Genomic DNA, 18,377 nt, shown 5'->3' with positions numbered 1-18,377 from the left:
TACTGAGAAGGGAAGGTGTTTGAGGATTATATAACATTTAATAGTGGATGTTAAGTACACTTTTGTATATTTGAAGGAAATTTACAATCTCATACTTTTCATTTTGAAAGATAATCTGAGGGTTTTTAAAGTATATTTAGAATTCATTCTCAGAAAAATTAAATTTTTGGCTCTGGCATAGGTGTAAAAAATACATTTTGCATTGAGTTTATTCCTACAAATATTAATAATTGAGACTTATTGGTGAACTATATATATATATATATATTTAAATGGTTAAGCATTTTTTAGCCAATACATTTCTCATGTTATTAAGACAATCTGAAAAAATTGCTTTTTCAGATTCTTCCAGATGATCCTGATAAAAAACCACAAGCAAAACAGTTGCAGACCCGTGCAGACTACCTCATCAAATTACTTAGTAGAGATCTTGCAAAAAAAGAAGCTCTTTCTGGTGCGGTAAGTTAAAGCCCACATGCCTAAGACCAGTTTACTTTTTAGTAAGGTAAATTTTGTTTACTTCACCATGCTAAACATCTGAAGTCAATATGAGCTTATATAAGTGGATTTTTCTGTAATTAAGTAATTTTATTTGATGTTGCCATATTCAAATTTTACCTTAAATTATCTCAGCATACATGTTAAAACTGGTGAATCATAGCTTTTAGAAGTAGGATTCTGTTTTTTTTCTAGTTTTGGAGAGGGATAGAGAAAACTCGTTTAGCGTGCGGAGTACTTTTTGAGAAGTCAAGCCTACATAGCCTACATGACTGTTTTACTTGGAGTCATTAGAATGCTTAAGGGACAGCATCATAGGTTGCCAAGCTTACTGAAAAAGAAGGAAAAAGACACCAAAAAGGAGGTGATTGGAAACTTAGAGCAACTGTTAGAAGTTTACCTGTGACCATAATGTCAATAACTACCTGTGTAGCGTTAAAAATCATTCCTAATGCAGTCTCTTGTGCTATTGAATTAAGCTGAAGGCGATAATAATCTCAGAGGGTAAAAAATTTGTTTCTACTTCTCTCTGATCCTTTTTTTAAAGGAATAATAATTGGTTAGTATTTATTATTTACATTAATATTACATCTGACTCATTAAGTTATATCACCTTTATTGAGTTTCTTATGTTGGTACAGCTTATTACCAATAGACTAAGGATCAGATAGGAATATGTGTCCTAGCCATTGGATTTAATGTTTATGAAGTTTTTAAAAATGAAATCTGTAGAATTGGATAAAATTAAAATAATGATTTTTAGGGAAGTTCAAAGAGGAGAAAAGCAAGAGCTAAGAAGAATAAAGCAATGAAGTCTATAAAAGTGAAAGAGGAGATAAAGAGTGATTCTTCTCCTCTGCCTTCAGAGAAGTCTGATGAAGATGATGATAAAGTAAGAATGTGTTTTAGAACAACAACCTTTTCTATGGAAAGGGAATATGGCATGTTTTTGTGTACTTTACATTTAAAATTTGAACTAGTCCCTTAAAATTTATATTTTAGGTACCGAAGTCTGTGTGTGTGTGTGTGTGTGTGTGTGTGTGTGTGTGTGTGTGTGTGTGTGCGCGCGCGCGCGCGCGCGCACTCATGCTTATGGTTCATAACGGTCTCAATTATAGAACAGAATTCTAACTGTCCAGTAGATACTATATAGCACTGTCCAGTAGATACTATATAGCACTAGAGGCATAGAACAAAGGTCCTTCCTTTTCAAACATTTGCCAGTTCGATGAGCTTCAGTCTGCTTTAATTGTGTTATGAACTTGAATGGGACTGGCTTACTTTAGTTTATAGGAAGGTAAACATTGTATGTATCATTATTAGGGGGATTCTGGGCTGTCTTTCAGAATCCACATACATGCAATCTGTAGTCATATGAAGAAAAATTAGTCGTTGTTAAAATTTGGTTAGTAATACATTGGCCATACTTGCACTTTCCAGGATGAGATCAGTTCTGTGAAACATCCAAATAAAAAAATTAAAACAGAAAGAGACAGTGAAGAAAAACCTGAGCCAGATGTTTATATAAAGAAGGAACCAGAAGAAAAGAGGGAAGCAAAAGAAAAGGAGAATAAAAAAGAACTTAAAAGGGAGATAAAAGAAAAAGAGGATAAGAAAGATATAAAGGAAAAAGATTATAAAGAAAAAAGAGAAAACAAAGTAAAAGAAGCTATACAGAAAGAAAAAGACATAAAGGAAGAAAAGGTATGCAAATCATAATAAAAAATTTAGAAAGTAAAAACAATCAGCATATTTACATTTTAGGAGACTAAATTGCATATCAGCCCATATTAGTCTCAATAACTGAGTTCTTCAGAAGCATGTTTGGGTATGCAGTAGAGGAGAATAATAGGTCTGAACACTCTTTAATGCTTTACCTTCAGAGCAACATTACAGAGTAGCTTTGATTGTTTCCCCAAATAAAATTGGAGAAAAAAACCAGATTAAAATAGAGGAGGATATTCAATGAGAATGAGCACTTGTAGAATAAAATGAGACAGTAATTATTTTCTGGAAGTGTTAGTCATTTTGCCTTTGTTGCTATTGGGGTTTTGTTTTTGTTTTCTTTTCACTTTTTCTTTAGTTGAGTGAATCCAAGTCTGATGGTAGGGAAAGATCCAAGAAATCTTCAGTGTCAGATGCTCCAGTTCATATCACGGCAAGTGGTGAACCAGTTCCCATTTCTGAAGAATCTGAAGAGCTGGATCAGAAGACATTCAGCATTGTAAGCCTTAGACTTTCTGATTATTAATATTAACTCATAAAACATTTAAGTTGAAGTTTGTCATTTATAGCTTTTAATTTAGAACTGCATTTGAATTTATTATAGATTAGATTGATAAAAGCAATGTATTTGAAATTTGAAGGGTGTCTTTTTTTTTTTTTTTTTTTTTTTTTCTTTCTGAGTTAGCATCTCACTCTGTTGCCCAGGCTGGAGTTCGGTGGTGCAGTCACGGCCCATTGCAGCCTCAACCTCCTGGGCTCAAGTGCCCCTCCTGCCTCAGCCTCTCGAGTAGCTGGTACTAGAGGCATGTGCCATATACCCAGCTAATTTTTAGTTTTTTGTAAAGATGGGGATTTTTTATGTCACCCAGGCTGGTCTTGAACTCCTTGGCGTAAAAGGGAGATAAGCCTGGGCGTGGTGGCTCACACCTGTAAACCCAGCACTTTGGGAGGCTGAGGCAGTGGATCACCTGAGGTCAGGAGTTTGAGACCAACCTGGCCAACATGGTGACACTCTACTAAAAAAAAAAAAAAAAAAAAATTGGCATGTTGGCGAGCGCCTGTAATATCAGCTACTTGGGAGGCTGAGGCAGGAGAATTGCTGGAACCCGGAAGCCTGAGGTTGCTGTGAGCAGAGATTGCACCATTGCACTCCAGCCCGGGCTGACAACAGCGAGACTCTGTCTCAAAAAAAAAAAAAAAAAAAAAAAAAAAAAAAAAAAAAAAAAACAGACAGGGGAGATAAAAGGAGGCCAAGGTGGGCCCAGGTGCTGGGATTATAGGCATGAGCTGTCGCACCCAGCTAGTGTCTTAAATTTAAAAGCAACTCAGACTTTTTAATAAAGACTTTTAAGAAGAGGGGTTTAACGAGTACTTTGAGTGAATTTGTTTTCTTCCAGCTCGTATTTCAAATTTTTTAATTCCCAAACGCCATTAAAAAATAAATATGTATACACACACACACACCTATGTAATAGTGCTTCTTATTTATGGTGAAGGACTAATTTTTTTCCCAGTCTTTTGCAGACCAATATTTTTTAAAAAAATACAATAAGAATGAAATGTTTCACTAGATAAGTGAAATAAGAAAAAATTATGTACAAAATATGAGCCTAATGTTTTGTTAGTAGGTGCAGTAGCTATAAAGTTGCATTGTCAAATTACGAGTTTCTAAACAGGCTCAGTTTTTGTACCGATGTTGTTTTGGACTGGCAATATCTCTTGTCAAATATACTGATTCTGCATGTTGTCATGCCTTTGTGTTCCTCAAAGTGAGGGAGAAACTATCTGTGCCTTTATTCTAAAGACTTATTTACTGGAGATAATTATAATTTATGTATTTATGATTTACTCAATGTATATATTCATAATTTATTTACTGAATATAATTATATACTTATGTAATTACATAATATAACAGTATGTTTGTGCTTAATAGTACTAACTCTTGAGGCAGAATGCTGCTATTTGGTAAGTAAGTATGAAGATTAAATGAATTGGTACATGTAAAGTTTGCAGATCAGTGCCGTCTTCAAAAAAGCTCAGAAAGCTCAGAAATTGATAGTGATTGTTGTAGATGTTGTTCCTAAATTCAGACATGTGAAGCAGATAGAGTGAGACTAAAAAGTCCACTTGCAGAGCAAAACCAGGAAGAAATAATAATGTTAGAGAAAAAAGGCTGAGTGATATGAGACAGATATGTAGTTTGGCTTTAACTAGGACTAGGAAATGTTTCCTTACAAGCCACAACTGAAGGAAACACTTATAGTCTGATATATAAATGTATCATGTTTATATATAGTTACAATATACACAAATTTATATATAAATATATATTCCTATATTTCCTTTTTAGAGATTTCTAGCATCTGAGTCTTTTATACTAGTTGGAGCAATTAACATACTTCAGTCACTTGTTAGACTTGGGTGTCAGTTTTATCACTAGTATTAATCAAATGCTATATTTCAAAGATGGAAAATTTCACCTTCTAAAATTGTATTTGTTTTCAACCCATTATGTCCTTCTAGATCCCCAGCTTATCCTCTTGTCCTACTTTCTCTTCTTTTGCACCATGACTAGACAATGTTGATTTAATGAACCCACTAATGTATTTCCTACTGATTCCACAACATGCCCTAATATAGTTCAAATATTGTTCGTGCTCTTTAAATATATTGGTTCTTACCAGTCCTCTTGTTCTCCATACTTTGAGCTGTTGACATTCTTCCAGTCACTGAGAGTATTGGAGACATTCAAAGCTGCTGCAGCTCCTATCTTCCATTTTATTTATTTGAGCCATAGTTTTTATCTCTGGACTTTTATTTTTATCTCCTCTGCAGGTTCACAGGCTGGTATTTCTTCTCTCTTTTTCAAGGGTAACCATTTTTGTTTTTGTTTTTTGTTTTTCTTTTTGTTTTTTACCTACTCTGTATTGGGTGGGAGTCGGGGGAGGTGGTATTCTTTTGCTTTTTTGAAGTGAAAACATTAAACTTTTCACTGGAGCTACTTTCCCTTCCCTATGTGGTCTACTAATGAATTAGGTGAAATTGTATCTCTTGCCACTTTTTTTTCCCCTACATTTATTTTTTAATCTTCGAACTTTTTCATGTAACTGCTGGAATGGAAAAATTCCCGCTGTACACAATGCATGAATTTCCTCTCCATTAATCTTAAATGATATTGTGTGTATCATGGAAATGAAGACTGGAATAGTTCTTAAACATGGACTCTGTAGCCAGACTTTCTGGCTTGTATAGGATTTTACCTCTAAGTAAGGAATCCTGTTGTATTCGGGAATAGCTCTAAGTAATTATGAAATTCAATGGTCTTTTCTAGGTCGTCACTCTCTAAACATATTTGCTTCATTTGGCACCTTGATTTTCCTTATCTTTTACTTGTTGTCTTCCTAAATGACAGTATAATTTAGCAGTCAGGAAAGAGCAGAGTCTGAGGTCGGTTAGAGCTTGGTTTGACAGATGTCATTGTATTCTAAGTTTCAGTTTCTTCTATAAAATAGATTAAATACTGTTGCAAAGGACTATTGTCAGGGTCTATTCTTATTGCTTCCATCCTACTCATACCTCAGTTTGTACTCCACATAGCAACCAGAGTAATCATGACTTAGAGGGAGAGTAAAGTCACACCGTTATATTTCTGTGCTTAAAACACTCCAATGGCTTTCCATCTCATTTAGGAGAAAAGATTCTTAGCCTGAAACCAGCCTCGTAGCATCTAGTCACCTCCCATCATTGCCGGCCACTTCTCTCACTTACTTGGTTCCAGCGACACTGGCATTCATACTTTTTTAAAAAACATGTCAAACAAGTTTTAGGACATTCATGTTTGTTTTTTCCTTTACTTGGAATGGCTTACTCCTTCATTTTCTTTAGGTGTCTTCTCAAACATTGCCCTTCTCTGAAATCTTGCTTATGATAAGATAGGAAGCTCCCTGCTCTTTCTTCCTTTATTTTTCTTTATCACAGTTGTTGTCATCTGACACACTATTTCTTGTTCATTTACTAGCTGTCTTATACTAGAGTCCAGGTTCCATAAAGGCAGGATCTGTTTTATTTACAGCTCTATTTCCTGGATCTGGAACAATGCCTAGAACATAATATGTACTAAACTTACATATGTTGGATAAATTATTTTGTAACAGAATATAAACTGCCAAAGTTGAACAAAAAATAGGAAACATAAAGAACAGCGATGAATAAACTAAAAGTTAGAAAGGAAATTAAAGATTTTCCCTTTCTTAAAGCATCAGATCTGACTGAATTTTAATTTTATTTGTAGTAAGAGAGGTCCTTCAGAGCAGTGGTGTGAGGATTTATTATTTTATTTTTTTGAAATAGGGTCTCACTCTTGCCCAGGCTGGAGTGCCAGTGGCATGATCACAGCTCATTGCAGTCTCCTGGGTTCAAGCAGTCCTCCCACCTTGACCTCCTGAGTAGCTGGGACTACAGGTGTGCGCCACCATGCTTGGCTAATTTTTTTTTTCCTTTTGGTATAGAATCAGGATCTCACTGTTGCCCAGGCTGATCTCAAACTCCTGGACTCAAGTGATCCTCCCTCCTCAGCCTCCCAAAGTGCTGGGGTTACAGGCATGAGCCACCACGCCTGGCCCAATTTCTTAATAAATGTTGTTGGATTATCTAAAGATATTGTCTGATGTTGACCCATCATCCTTACATTCCTAGAACTAAACCAGCATGCTTTCTGTGAATATAATGTTAAATTTTAATTTGTTTTTGCATTTACAAATTTTATCTGAAGGTTGCCTTGTTAGTAATATTTTTATTCTGATTTTGGTATAAGGTTATAGTTCCTATTGCTACAATAAAACATACAGTTCTTAATATGCATGTCAGGAATGTATAGGCCAAGGAAAAAGTTACCCTTTGACCCTCTACTCCCCAACCACCCAAAATATGAAGAGCAAGTCATTATCGCCACCTTCTGTTGTCGCAGAGGTTTGGAAGAATACAGTTTATATATCTAGCTATATTGATTTTAATAGTTTTGTTAAAGTCATTTTACCCTGTATTTAGTGGATAGTAGGGTATTAAGTTATACTCTGAAATATTTTACTATCTTTTAATAGTCTATATTTAAGACTCCTTATAATAGTGTGCTACAGTATAAAAAATAACCATTTTTTGTAGAAGCTAAGTAAAATCCAAAACTTTTACTTACTCAAAGACTGATTTTAAATGATAACGGAAAGGCTTGCTTTCCTGAAGAAAATCTAAAGGGGAAAGAACCCTGATTTATAAGATTTGTGAAGTGTGAGATTTAATTGTTTATTTTGCTATCAAACTGTTATATTATACTCATGTAAATATCATTGAAGGAGGTAGATTTTGTTGAATTTAGGTTTCTAATACATGTGTTTATATTCTTGTTTTCTCATTTTAAAGTGTAAAGAAAGAATGAGGCCTGTTAAAGCAGCTTTGAAACAACTTGATAGGCCTGAGAAAGGCCTTTCAGAAAGAGAACAACTAGAACATACTAGACAATGTTTAATAAAAATTGGAGACCATATCACAGAATGTCTAAAAGAGTATACAAATCCTGAACAAATTAAGCAATGGAGAAAGTAAGTGATACACTTTTCAGGAAGTGTTAAATTTATATTATATAACTGTCTTTTGTTTTTTGTTTTCTTTCCTGATCCTGAAGTTTAGGTAACAAGATAATTTTTAAAGAGGTAACCTGCAGATGATTGTTTTAATTTTTCTCCCTTTAACGTTTAAGTTTTTTATTTATGAGTGGTTACTTATGTATCATGGTATGTAACAAGTGGCATCTCTGCCTTTAAAGAAATAGTGAAAGCTGTTTCATTAAAATTCAGATTGCATTTTATTTGAAAAAGTCTTTGCAATTTACCTAATTATTATCAGTAATATCTTTTGAAGTTGGTGTTCCCACAAAGTTTATTGTTGCATGAATTTAGCAATTTACCTCCTGGATACATGTATAAAGATGTAAAAATTAACATCCTCACACAATGTAAAATGCAAAAAATTAGGAAAATGAAGGTAATGTAGTGCAAATTGTTCTTAAAGCTAAATTTAGCTAATCTAAAGGATTATATTAAAATTCTTCTCTACTTTTATTAGTGTAAAAATGCTTGGCTTCTATCTTTTACATTTAACTGGAACTATAAAATTTGAAACCCTGGCAACTTCTCGTTTAAATAATGCCTTTTGCCAAGAATGGGTTATCATTTTTGGAGGACCACTGAATGAAAATACTTAGTTGTATCTTCACCAATTTTTTGAATCCTTATAATTAGGGCTTAGATGTTTGAGGTTCAAAGAGTTAGAATGTCTACCTTTTCTGCTTTCTAGATGAGAAATAAGGAACATCTTATTGAAATTACGCAGTGAATTTGGTTGAAAGTAAATTTAAAAATGAGCAAAGAATTAAAGAATTTGAAATAAAATTTTAATTAAAAAAATTACACAGTGACTAATACAAATAGGTACCATTTCAAATTCGGTTTGTTATAAGGAAAGGGTGGGGCAACCTTTGGAAGAAGAGAGACTAATAGCCAAGAGACTTAAGCTTTTCATTATGTTCTGTCACTTTACATCCTAAGGCTATGCTCTCACCTCACTTTTCTTTACTCAGTTGGGCAGATTACCTTTTTGGTTTTCCCCTGTTTGGTTCTCAGTTACTTTGATTTCATATTCCTTATTGTTCATTCCTGCTGCCACTCTCTCTGGTTAAACCAAATTCCCTTAAAGGGGAGATGGGGAAGAAAAGAGGGAAATATCCCATAAAGCAAAATATCTTTTGCTATCTTGGAGAAATTTTATTTTTATTTATTTATTTTTTTGAGATGGAATCTCGCTCTCTTGCCCAGGTTGGAATGCAATGGCAAATCTCGGCTCACTGCATCCTCCACCTCCTGGGCTCAAGCTATCCTTCCACCTCAGTCTCTCTGGTAGCTGGGACTACAGGCCCACGCTACCAGGCCTGGCTAATTCTTGTATTTTTTGTAGAGACGGGGTTTCACCATGTCAGCCAGGCTGGTGTTGAACTCCTGACCTCAAGCAATCTGCCTGCCTTGGCCTCCCAAAGTGCTGGGGGAAATTTTTTTTTAATGCAGAAACAAGAAAAAAAAGTACCTTATATTAAGACCTATCATTGGCTGACCCGATCCCCTCAAGAACAGTCATTGTGGGCTGGGCACAATGGCTCATACCTATAATTCCAGCATGTCGGGAGGCCAAGGCGGGTGCATCACGAGGTCAGGAGATTGAGAGCATCCTGGCTGAGACGGTGGTCTACTAAAAATACAAAAAAAAAAAAAAAAAAAAAAAAAAAATTTAGCCGGGCATGGTGGCATGTGCCTGTAGACCCAGCTACTCAGGAGGCTGAGGCAAGAGAATCGCTTGAACCCAGGAGGTAGAGGTCGCAGCTATTTTGCTTTATGGGATATTTCCCTTTCTTTCCTCATCTGGGGAATTGTACAGAATGAAAGACCATAGAGATCTAAACCATAATTACAGAATGGTTGGCATTAAGCAAGTGTTACTGTAGTTACCATAATGATCTTTTTGTTTTTTGCTTACAATTTCTTTCAGTATATTTTTTGACCAGATTTCTTAAAAACAACTGAAATGCAACACTAGTTTTTACTTACAGATCACTGTAATAAAGTGATGGCCAAAATAGAATGTATATTTGTATTTTATTTGTCTTATCAAATATGCCTCATTCTAGCTGATCCTTTTAATAGTATTACTTGTAGGAAGTGTGAACAGATATTTACTATACCATTTTACAGAAGAAAAAAATGGATTCAGATGAAAAGCATTTTAGGGCTGGGACTGGAGAATGACAAAGGAAACACCTAGGACCTGAACTGTTTAAAAGGGGCACTAATTCTTAGGTTTGTGTAAGTGCTGATGCTTGCCTCAGCTCTGGTGCTTTGTTCAAGATCAGACAGTCATTTGGATGATATAATTAAGACCAGAATCTGATTCCTGACTAGATTTTTTTGGGGGAAAATATATTTTTATAAGGTATTTACTTAGGAACAAAAAGGTACTTTATTAACTTTCTACCTTTTACCCTTATGAGTTAACCATAGAATGTAGATATGTCCGAGATAGTCTGTGAATTTATATAAAGGCTAGATGAATTTTCCCCCTTCTGTGGATTTCATTTCAGTAAGGTATCATTCAATATATTCTCTAAGTTCATTTAAAAAATATATTTCAAGGTAAATATTATACCTCTAGTGTATATTTGAATCTTCTAGGGACTACTACCCTACCTTAGAATTTAACATTCCTTTTCTTTTTGGAGGTATATTTGACAATTACAGTTATATATTTAAGGTATACAGTTTGATGAGTTGATACACACATGCATTGTGAAATAATCACAGTCTCTGATTAATTACTGATGCCTCCCTTGGGATGGGAAGAGTTAGCAAGCTGTACCTCATTTATGGGTTTGGTCGTGTTACTCTTGGGACCATTACATTACCATTATTAAGTGACAGTTACTTTTTAATAAAGCATTATTTAAGATAATTCTTTACAAGCATAATCCATATTATCTGATGGTATTTCCACTCCAGTTATTAACATACCTGCCCCTTATATGCATAATCAGGATCACAATATGAATCTGAGTCACTTCCTGATTTAATTTATGTCTTTGGTGCATTTCAAATTAGGATTGTACTGCTTTTCACTCTAAAGACTATAAAATGAAGCGATTTGGAAGAGAAGTAAAATTTAATGTTTAGTTTCACTGGAGTCTTATTCATATATGAAGTTTTGAAAAAACGCATGGGAAAATTAATATCCTTAAGAGTTTGTTCCATAGAGGGCTGTGTATGTGTATATGTGTTTGTGCCTGGAGGGAAGGATTTCCATGAAAAAAACTAAATATGTTCCACCAGACTAACTTAATTTGCCTTTTTTTAAATTCTTCTAGAAACCTGTGGATTTTTGTCTCTAAGTTTACTGAATTTGATGCAAGAAAATTACATAAATTATATAAGCATGCTATTAAAAAACGGCAGGAATCTCAGGTAAACTTGCCATCATATTTTTTCCCTGAATTTATATAATTAAAACCGTGAGACATTCTTTTTACAGAGCAATTTGATTAATAAATACGGAATGAATAAGATAAATTTTAAAAATCACCATTGAATACCAGAGTAATAATTGTTGCAGGCAAGATTCACAGAAGGGAGGTAAAATTAATGCGCAAGAAAACAGGATATTGGCAGATCTCCTCTGAAATGTTTATTAGTTATAAAGGGAAAATAATAACTTTATAGAGAAACTTGCCTGACCCACCTTAAACAAGTGATCAAAGTTAATGTCACCAATAGTTAAGACATAGCAGCATATGAACCCTCTGATACTGAGAAAGGCACATCACTTATGTGGAATTCTTGCCAAAAATATATGTGTTATTATGTGAAAATATCAGACAAGCCCTACTTGAGGGATATTCTATAAAATAACTGTCTGCTACTCTTCTGAAGTGTTAAGAGCATGCAGTAGACTAAGGAGCTATCCCAGAGGAAGACATGACAACTAAGTGTAATATGGGCTTCCAAATCGAATCCCCGAGCAGATAAAGAACATTAGTGGAAAAATGTGAAATCTGAATGAAGTCTGTTCTTCAATTAATAGTGTTATACCAATGTTAATTATTTGGTTTTGATCATTATACTATGTTTATATAAGATATTAACATTAGGAGAAGCTAGATGAAGGGTAGGTGGGAACTCAGTGTTTTTGCAACTTTTCTATTAAGTCAATTTATTTCAAAGTGAAAAAATCTCTTTAAGTCATGGGACAAGTAGTTCATACTTTAAAAATGGAGATCTGTAAATGTCATACATGTATATATACACACACTATATATACACACATAAACATTCTAATATCTTGTGTGAAGACTTCATTATCAGTATTTTCTAAGAATTATCTCTCCTTTTTTGTAAGTTTGTGAAGTCACCTAAAGATTCTTACACATGTGTGCATTTATTTTAGCAAAACAATGATCAAAACAGCAACTTGAATCCTCACATGATTAGAAATCCAGGTATGTAAGCCTTACTGATTGGGAAAATAAATTTAAAAAAAAATTTTTTTTTATTTTTTTTTTAAATAAACCAAATGATAAAAAAGGTTCTTACCTTGTTTTTATTTATAAGTACCTTTATATTAAGGAGATACAATAATTCTGATACATACCTACATTATTATGTAAAATGTATTCTCTTATAGTTCATTTTAGTTTATCCTTTTAATCATCCTTTTCTCAGTTTCTAGAAATTGTAGAATGACTGTTAAAATGAACAAATATTCTTTTTTATGTAACTTGGAATAGTAATGCATTCTTTCTGTATGAGAGTCACAAAAGTATAGTCTGAGAAAGGAATGGGTCCCATATTTTCTAGTTTCTGTCACATTTCAGAATCAAGTAACCCTTTTTAATTAATCCCTAGTACTGCTTTTATACACCATTTCTAAATGCTTTAACTGCTTGCATTTGGGAACCGATTTTTGTTTTGGCAAGGGTTGAAACAAATTCTTGTTATCTATCAACTAAGTTTTTTTTTGCCACATATTATTTTTAAGGTCATTAATAAAAGTTGTACTTATCTAACAGATGTGGAAAGATTAAAAGAGAATACAAATCACGATGATAGCAGCAGGGACAGTTATTCCTCTGATAGACACTTAACTCAGTACCATGATCATCATAAAGACCGACATCAGGGAGATTCTTACAAAAAAAGTGATTCCAGGAAAAGACCCTATTCTTCTTTTAGTAATGGTAAAGACCATCGTGATTGGGATCACTACAAGCAAGACAGCAGGTAAACTTGGCAGTCACTTTAGAAATTTTGCTTATGCATGTCTTTCTCCTTATCATGATGTTCCTGTATTTGACCTATCAGCCAATTCAATCTTCATGCAGTCAAAACAAATCTTGTGAAATAAAGTTGTTGTATATAATTAAGAAAAATATATTTTAAGAACTGAATTTCTCTTTAAAATGGATTTTGAATTATAAAATTGAGATCAAAATATGTAGTAAGAAAGCTGATATAGGGAGTTGTATAATTATAAATTGCATGGGGTTCATTGTTGGTTTTGAAGAATATTGGCTCAAATACTCTTTAAAATATAATAAATGTGATAAAAGCTTGATACAGTGATTCAGGTTTGGTTTAGGAAATTTTGCATTCCATATTTTTAAAAAGTCAGGGGAAAAATTAATATATGTGAACACATCTCATCGAGGTAAAACTTAACCTCAGCAATCTGGAATATTATTGGAACCAGGAAGGTTTTTTGTTTATTGTTGTTTTTTGAAGCCTTTGAACAGTAAGCAACCTCAGTATAATAACATCAGAATACTTTTTATTCCTTTATTGATAAAGAAGTATTTTCGGTAGTTAATGATCACTACTATAAAAGTAAACTTGAAAACTGAGATTTATAGTATTTATGCTTTTATAGTAAGTAGGAGAAACAAATTAGAAGACATTCTTTGTATTTTAGTTGTGTTCACTACAATAATTTCTTTGAGAACCTCTGTCAACACTGTGAACACATCAGTTGTAGAATGGCTGTTATTTGAAAGGGTCAAATAATTAAAAGGAAAAGGCAGATTTATAGTATATATTTCACAGGCTTATGCAATATAGTTACAGTTGTGTGTGTGTCAGTTTGGAAAAGGCACTCATTTTAGAGAATACTTCTCATTGAACTGCCACATTTATTTTTTATCAAGCTGTCACATGTTTGTATGGAGTAAATTTCTTAATGATTCATGTGTCAAGTCTTACTATATAACTAGTCAAACTTGAGGAAGCTTTTAATAGGCATCAGCAACCAGTGAAAAATTTTTCAGATTATTTCATAGACTGCATTCTAGCATTTTTAAACTTTTTCCTGCTTAGAGGTTGATAAAAGGCTCTGGTCTCAGGAGTATTTCAGATAGTTGTAATAATCTTAATTTCAGCTTCCAGACAATTAAGATGCAGTCATGTAAATGATGTGTAAAATAAAAAGCAGCTAATTATCTAAAATAGCCATGTGAAATTAGATGCTATTTTAGGGGTTTTGTATGGTTCGCTTTAGTTTTATGAATCAAATAGTTTTTCCAAAGAGATATTTCTAGTGATTTTTGAGTTAATTTAGTAAGTTTTATAATGAAACACTGAGCTTGTATACAATTAAAAACATGTTTTAAGGTATTTTTATGTTTTTTAGTTATCTTTTATTTGGAAACATTTTAATTTGCATTTGTCTAAAATTCTCAATTTTTCTTTATTAGATATTACAGTGACAGAGAGAAACACAGAAAACTGGATGATCACAGGAGTAGAGATCACAGGTCAAATTTGGAAGGAAGTTTAAAAGATAGATCTCATTCTGATCATCGTTCTCACTCAGATCATCGGTTACATTCAGACCACCGGTCAAGTTCTGAATATACGCACCATAAATCTTCCAGGGATTATAGGTATCACTCAGACTGGCAAATGGACCACAGAGCTTCCAGCAGTGGCCCTAGGTCACCACTAGATCAGAGATCTCCTTATGGCTCCAGATCTCCATTTGAACATTCAGTTGAACACAAAAGTACACCGGAGCATACCTGGAGTAGTCGGAAAACATAACAAAAACTGATACTTTGTTTTTCTGGACTTTTCTTTTAGCCATATATCATAAACCAACACAGTAATTGCCTTACATGACTTGAAAGATATAAACAGATCTTCTATCAGTAGCAGTATTGTTACTTCTTTCCAGGATGCAAGGTCTATTATCCCAACAGAAGAGAAAATATTTTTATATTTAAGGATTATGCTGCACTGTACTACAAAACTGTAGTACGTTTTTTTGTTTTCTTTTTTAAAGAAATGGAAAATGTTTACTATTACAGGGACCTCAACACTGCCCTCCCATACAGGCTGGATAAAACTGTTTTTAAGTCAGTGATTTTAGACTGACCTCCATTTAAATTATGTTTATATATGAACTTTACTCTGACCTGTGATCATGTTTCAGGAAGGAATGAAAGAGAGTTCTTTCTTAATAAAGAAAAACACTCAAGGACTTTGTTCATTTCCAAAGCTACTTGTTTACATTGTACACTGCGACCACCTTGCCGCTTTTCATCACAAGCTTGAATATTTAAATTCTGTACTTATATCTGTAAAATAGCCAGGAATTTCCTGTTTGTGATCTATTATGCCTTTTTACAAAAAAAAAAAAAATGGCTGTAAATTATTGTAAATATTAAAGGAACTTTCCTTACTTCCTTCCCTTTCTCAGGCTTTTTTTGACTGTTCCTTTCCCTACCAACTCAGGCTTTCTTATTAAAAAAAAAAAAAATCAGTGTAATAACACTTTTTAATGATTTGTCTTGATGGAATCATTGTTTAGAATGTAAAAATGGGGAAAGGGGCCACTTAATTCCATTAGTCCTCTTTTTATACTGAGTATTTTATTAGATACATGTTATTCCCTTTTTTTCCTTTTTTAGTCAATATTGTGTTTGTAGTTTTAAAAAAATGGCAAGATGATATGTAAAATCTAAACTGCATGCTCTGGAAACATTTTTTTCAGATGCATCTGGTTTAAAAGGGTAGGTGTATAAACACTTTTCAGAATCCAAAATGGCCAAAAGTTATTGTAAATCCGTTTGTTTTCCCGTTTCATGTGGGCAATAATGTCAAATGTGCTATGCAGCCAGGTTAACATTTTAGATAAACTTGATTGACTTTTAATATAAACTGTTACAATGCACACTGATTGTATATAAAAACCTTATATATGACAAATTAAATTTAAGAAAAAGGATATGTGGGCTCCTGTAATTTTCTGCTGCATTCTTATTCCCTCAAGCACTTACCACCACCACTACCGCCACCCCCCCCCGCCCGCTTTTTAAGTAACATTTTGCTGCCAGAAAAAGTATTTTGGTAAGCAGTTGAATATTTGTAATGTGTAGCATTACAACTAAATCTGTTTTGGAGACTATGAATATTCCTATGAAGTAAAACTTAGGTCATAGACATTTTTGTTGGCCCCTTTTGGCTTCCTATAGATATTATTATGGGATGCTTTATATTTATTCACAGATTTTTATTTTGTTTTATGTTCAACAGGAAGTTTTTAAGTCATGTGGCACACATTCTTGCATGTATGCTTTGATGTAACAAATTTGAATCTGACGAATATAAGTATGTGGACATAATTTCTATAGTATTGCTATGTGTGTCACTGTTAGCTGTGGGGAGGAACCTACAGATATTTGTCGATAGATGTATTTTTAAATATTTTCCTTTGTCCAATTAGGTTTATGTGTATAAAAGCTCGTGGGGTTTTTTGCTTTTTGTTTTGTTTTGTTTTGCAGTAATTTCTCTTTCTGATACAGTTACCCTGAAGAAGAATGATGCTTTGTTTCCTTTCTAGTATATAAGATAACATGTGAGGGAGTAGCTCATTTTTTTAAACATCTAATTTAAAATTAAATATAAAAGTAATGAAGGTAGTCCTGGCACACATTTTTGAAACTTTTATCACTTTTCTCTACATTTAGTATGACTATTTTATTCCACAAGATAGCATTTGACTAATTCATAATGCTTAAGTCATAAGATGGTGGCTGGCATTTTTTAATTTATTACTTTGTAGCTGAGATATTTGCATTATATTCCATTGTGCAAATTTCACAGGACAATGTTGCATTTTCTGAGATAAGGGAATGGACTCTAATTTTTTAAATAGTGCTACATTTAGTTGAAAGTTTCAGTCAGCTAGTTAGCTGAGTTGAATGAAAAATATAGAACTGTGTACATTTATCAAATGACAAAATATGTTCATTTTTTGTAAGAAATCAGTAAGAAAAGAAATTAAGACACAATGGTGAAGAACATTAGTATATAGATACAGCAGAACATTCTCCATAAAATATTCTGTTTTCATTCTGCTTTGTTATTTTTATCTAGTTACGTTTAATTTTTCAAGGGTGAGAGATTATGCATAGTACTGTACCAACTAACCTTCCACTCTTATACAATAAATAAATTTACTAAAAGCAATAGCCTGTTTGCTTATAAAGATATTCTTTGTTTAGGGTATGTTAGAAATTAATTTTCAGACTATGGAAAATGAGTTTGAATAATTTCATTTATTTTCAGAGTGAGTAGTTTAATGAGAACCTTTTTAATTTTATGTAATATATAATTTCTCTGTAGTTAATATGAAAAGGTTGAGTAGGTTATTCATTTTCATGAAGTTTATCAAGAATATGCTCTAGGGGCAAATGGCATGATTTTTACTCTACCCCATTACTATTTCTAACTAGAAAATAATCTTTGCACCCCAAACTAGCTGTCATAGCTTTATAAATACAAATAGCTTTATAAATACAACAGCTTTAAAAAGGGATAGGGATTTGGAAGAGCAACTAATATTTAAATACAAGATTTTTAAAAACAACTTTCAGCTTCATAGGAAACTGCAAAAATATTTTAAAATATTTCTGAGTTAATATGTAAACACATTAATATAGATGCCTCTATTAAATATACATTACTCAATTTGAAAATGCAGACAAAACTTAGATACGTTTTAGCACTGTACAATAATTGTAGTGAATGGAGGATGTTATAGAGGATGCAACTAGATAGTAATGCAACAACAAATATTTTGAGATAGTGTCAAAATGTGTTAAAATTTCTAAGACATTCAATTACAGATACTTGAAAGAAAGTTTGAGATTATATTTTCTGACAATAGCTAGTAATTGATTTTGTAGAACACTTCATGCTAATTTTCTTTAAAAAATTAGGACCTAATAGGTTGACTCCGTTACAGAAATTCCTTGAATTATCATAGGAAGATCTAGGAATAGAAAATCTTAGCTATGGCGTAAAAGGATGAAAGATAAGATTACTGGGGAAAGTAGGATTAATAAAAAATGTTAAAAGGTTGTTCCACTCCCTCCCTCCCTCCCTCCCTCCTTCCCTCCCTCCCTCTGTGGCCCAGGCTGCAGTAAACTCGGCACGCTGCAGACTCCCTGCGTCCAGCTCCCATGATTCTCCTGCCCTGGCCTGCGGGCTGCCTGGGATTGCCGCCGCGCG

General features: G+C 33.3%; 1 protein-coding gene across 2 annotated transcripts in view; it reads left to right on the top strand.

Moving 5' to 3' along the window:
• Positions 1-15,556, top strand: part of CHD1 (chromodomain helicase DNA binding protein 1) — a 77,110-nt gene extending 61,554 nt beyond the window's left edge. The window contains exons 29-37 of one of the 2 annotated variants that reach the window (XM_030817252.1): positions 343-459; positions 1,262-1,390; positions 1,939-2,202; positions 2,582-2,722; positions 7,642-7,820; positions 11,183-11,279; positions 12,259-12,310; positions 12,881-13,091; positions 14,558-15,556. In XM_030817252.1, the coding sequence (XP_030673112.1) occupies positions 343-459; positions 1,262-1,390; positions 1,939-2,202; positions 2,582-2,722; positions 7,642-7,820; positions 11,183-11,279; positions 12,259-12,310; positions 12,881-13,091; positions 14,558-14,903 (1,536 nt within the window). In that variant the 3' untranslated portion in view covers positions 14,904-15,556. The remainder of the gene's footprint in view (positions 1-342; positions 460-1,261; positions 1,391-1,938; positions 2,203-2,581; positions 2,723-7,641; positions 7,821-11,182; positions 11,280-12,258; positions 12,311-12,880; positions 13,092-14,557) is intronic. The other variant, XM_030817256.1, reaches the window with a different exon arrangement.
• Positions 15,557-18,377: the final 2,821 nt, after the last annotated feature.

The sequence above is a fragment of the Nomascus leucogenys genome, chromosome 2 (assembly GCF_006542625.1).
Source record: "Nomascus leucogenys isolate Asia chromosome 2, Asia_NLE_v1, whole genome shotgun sequence".
NCBI classification, from domain to species: Eukaryota; Metazoa; Chordata; class Mammalia; order Primates; family Hylobatidae; genus Nomascus; species Nomascus leucogenys.
The sequence above is the reverse complement of the archived record's forward strand: the minus strand, read 5'-3'. Positions and strand labels throughout refer to the sequence as shown.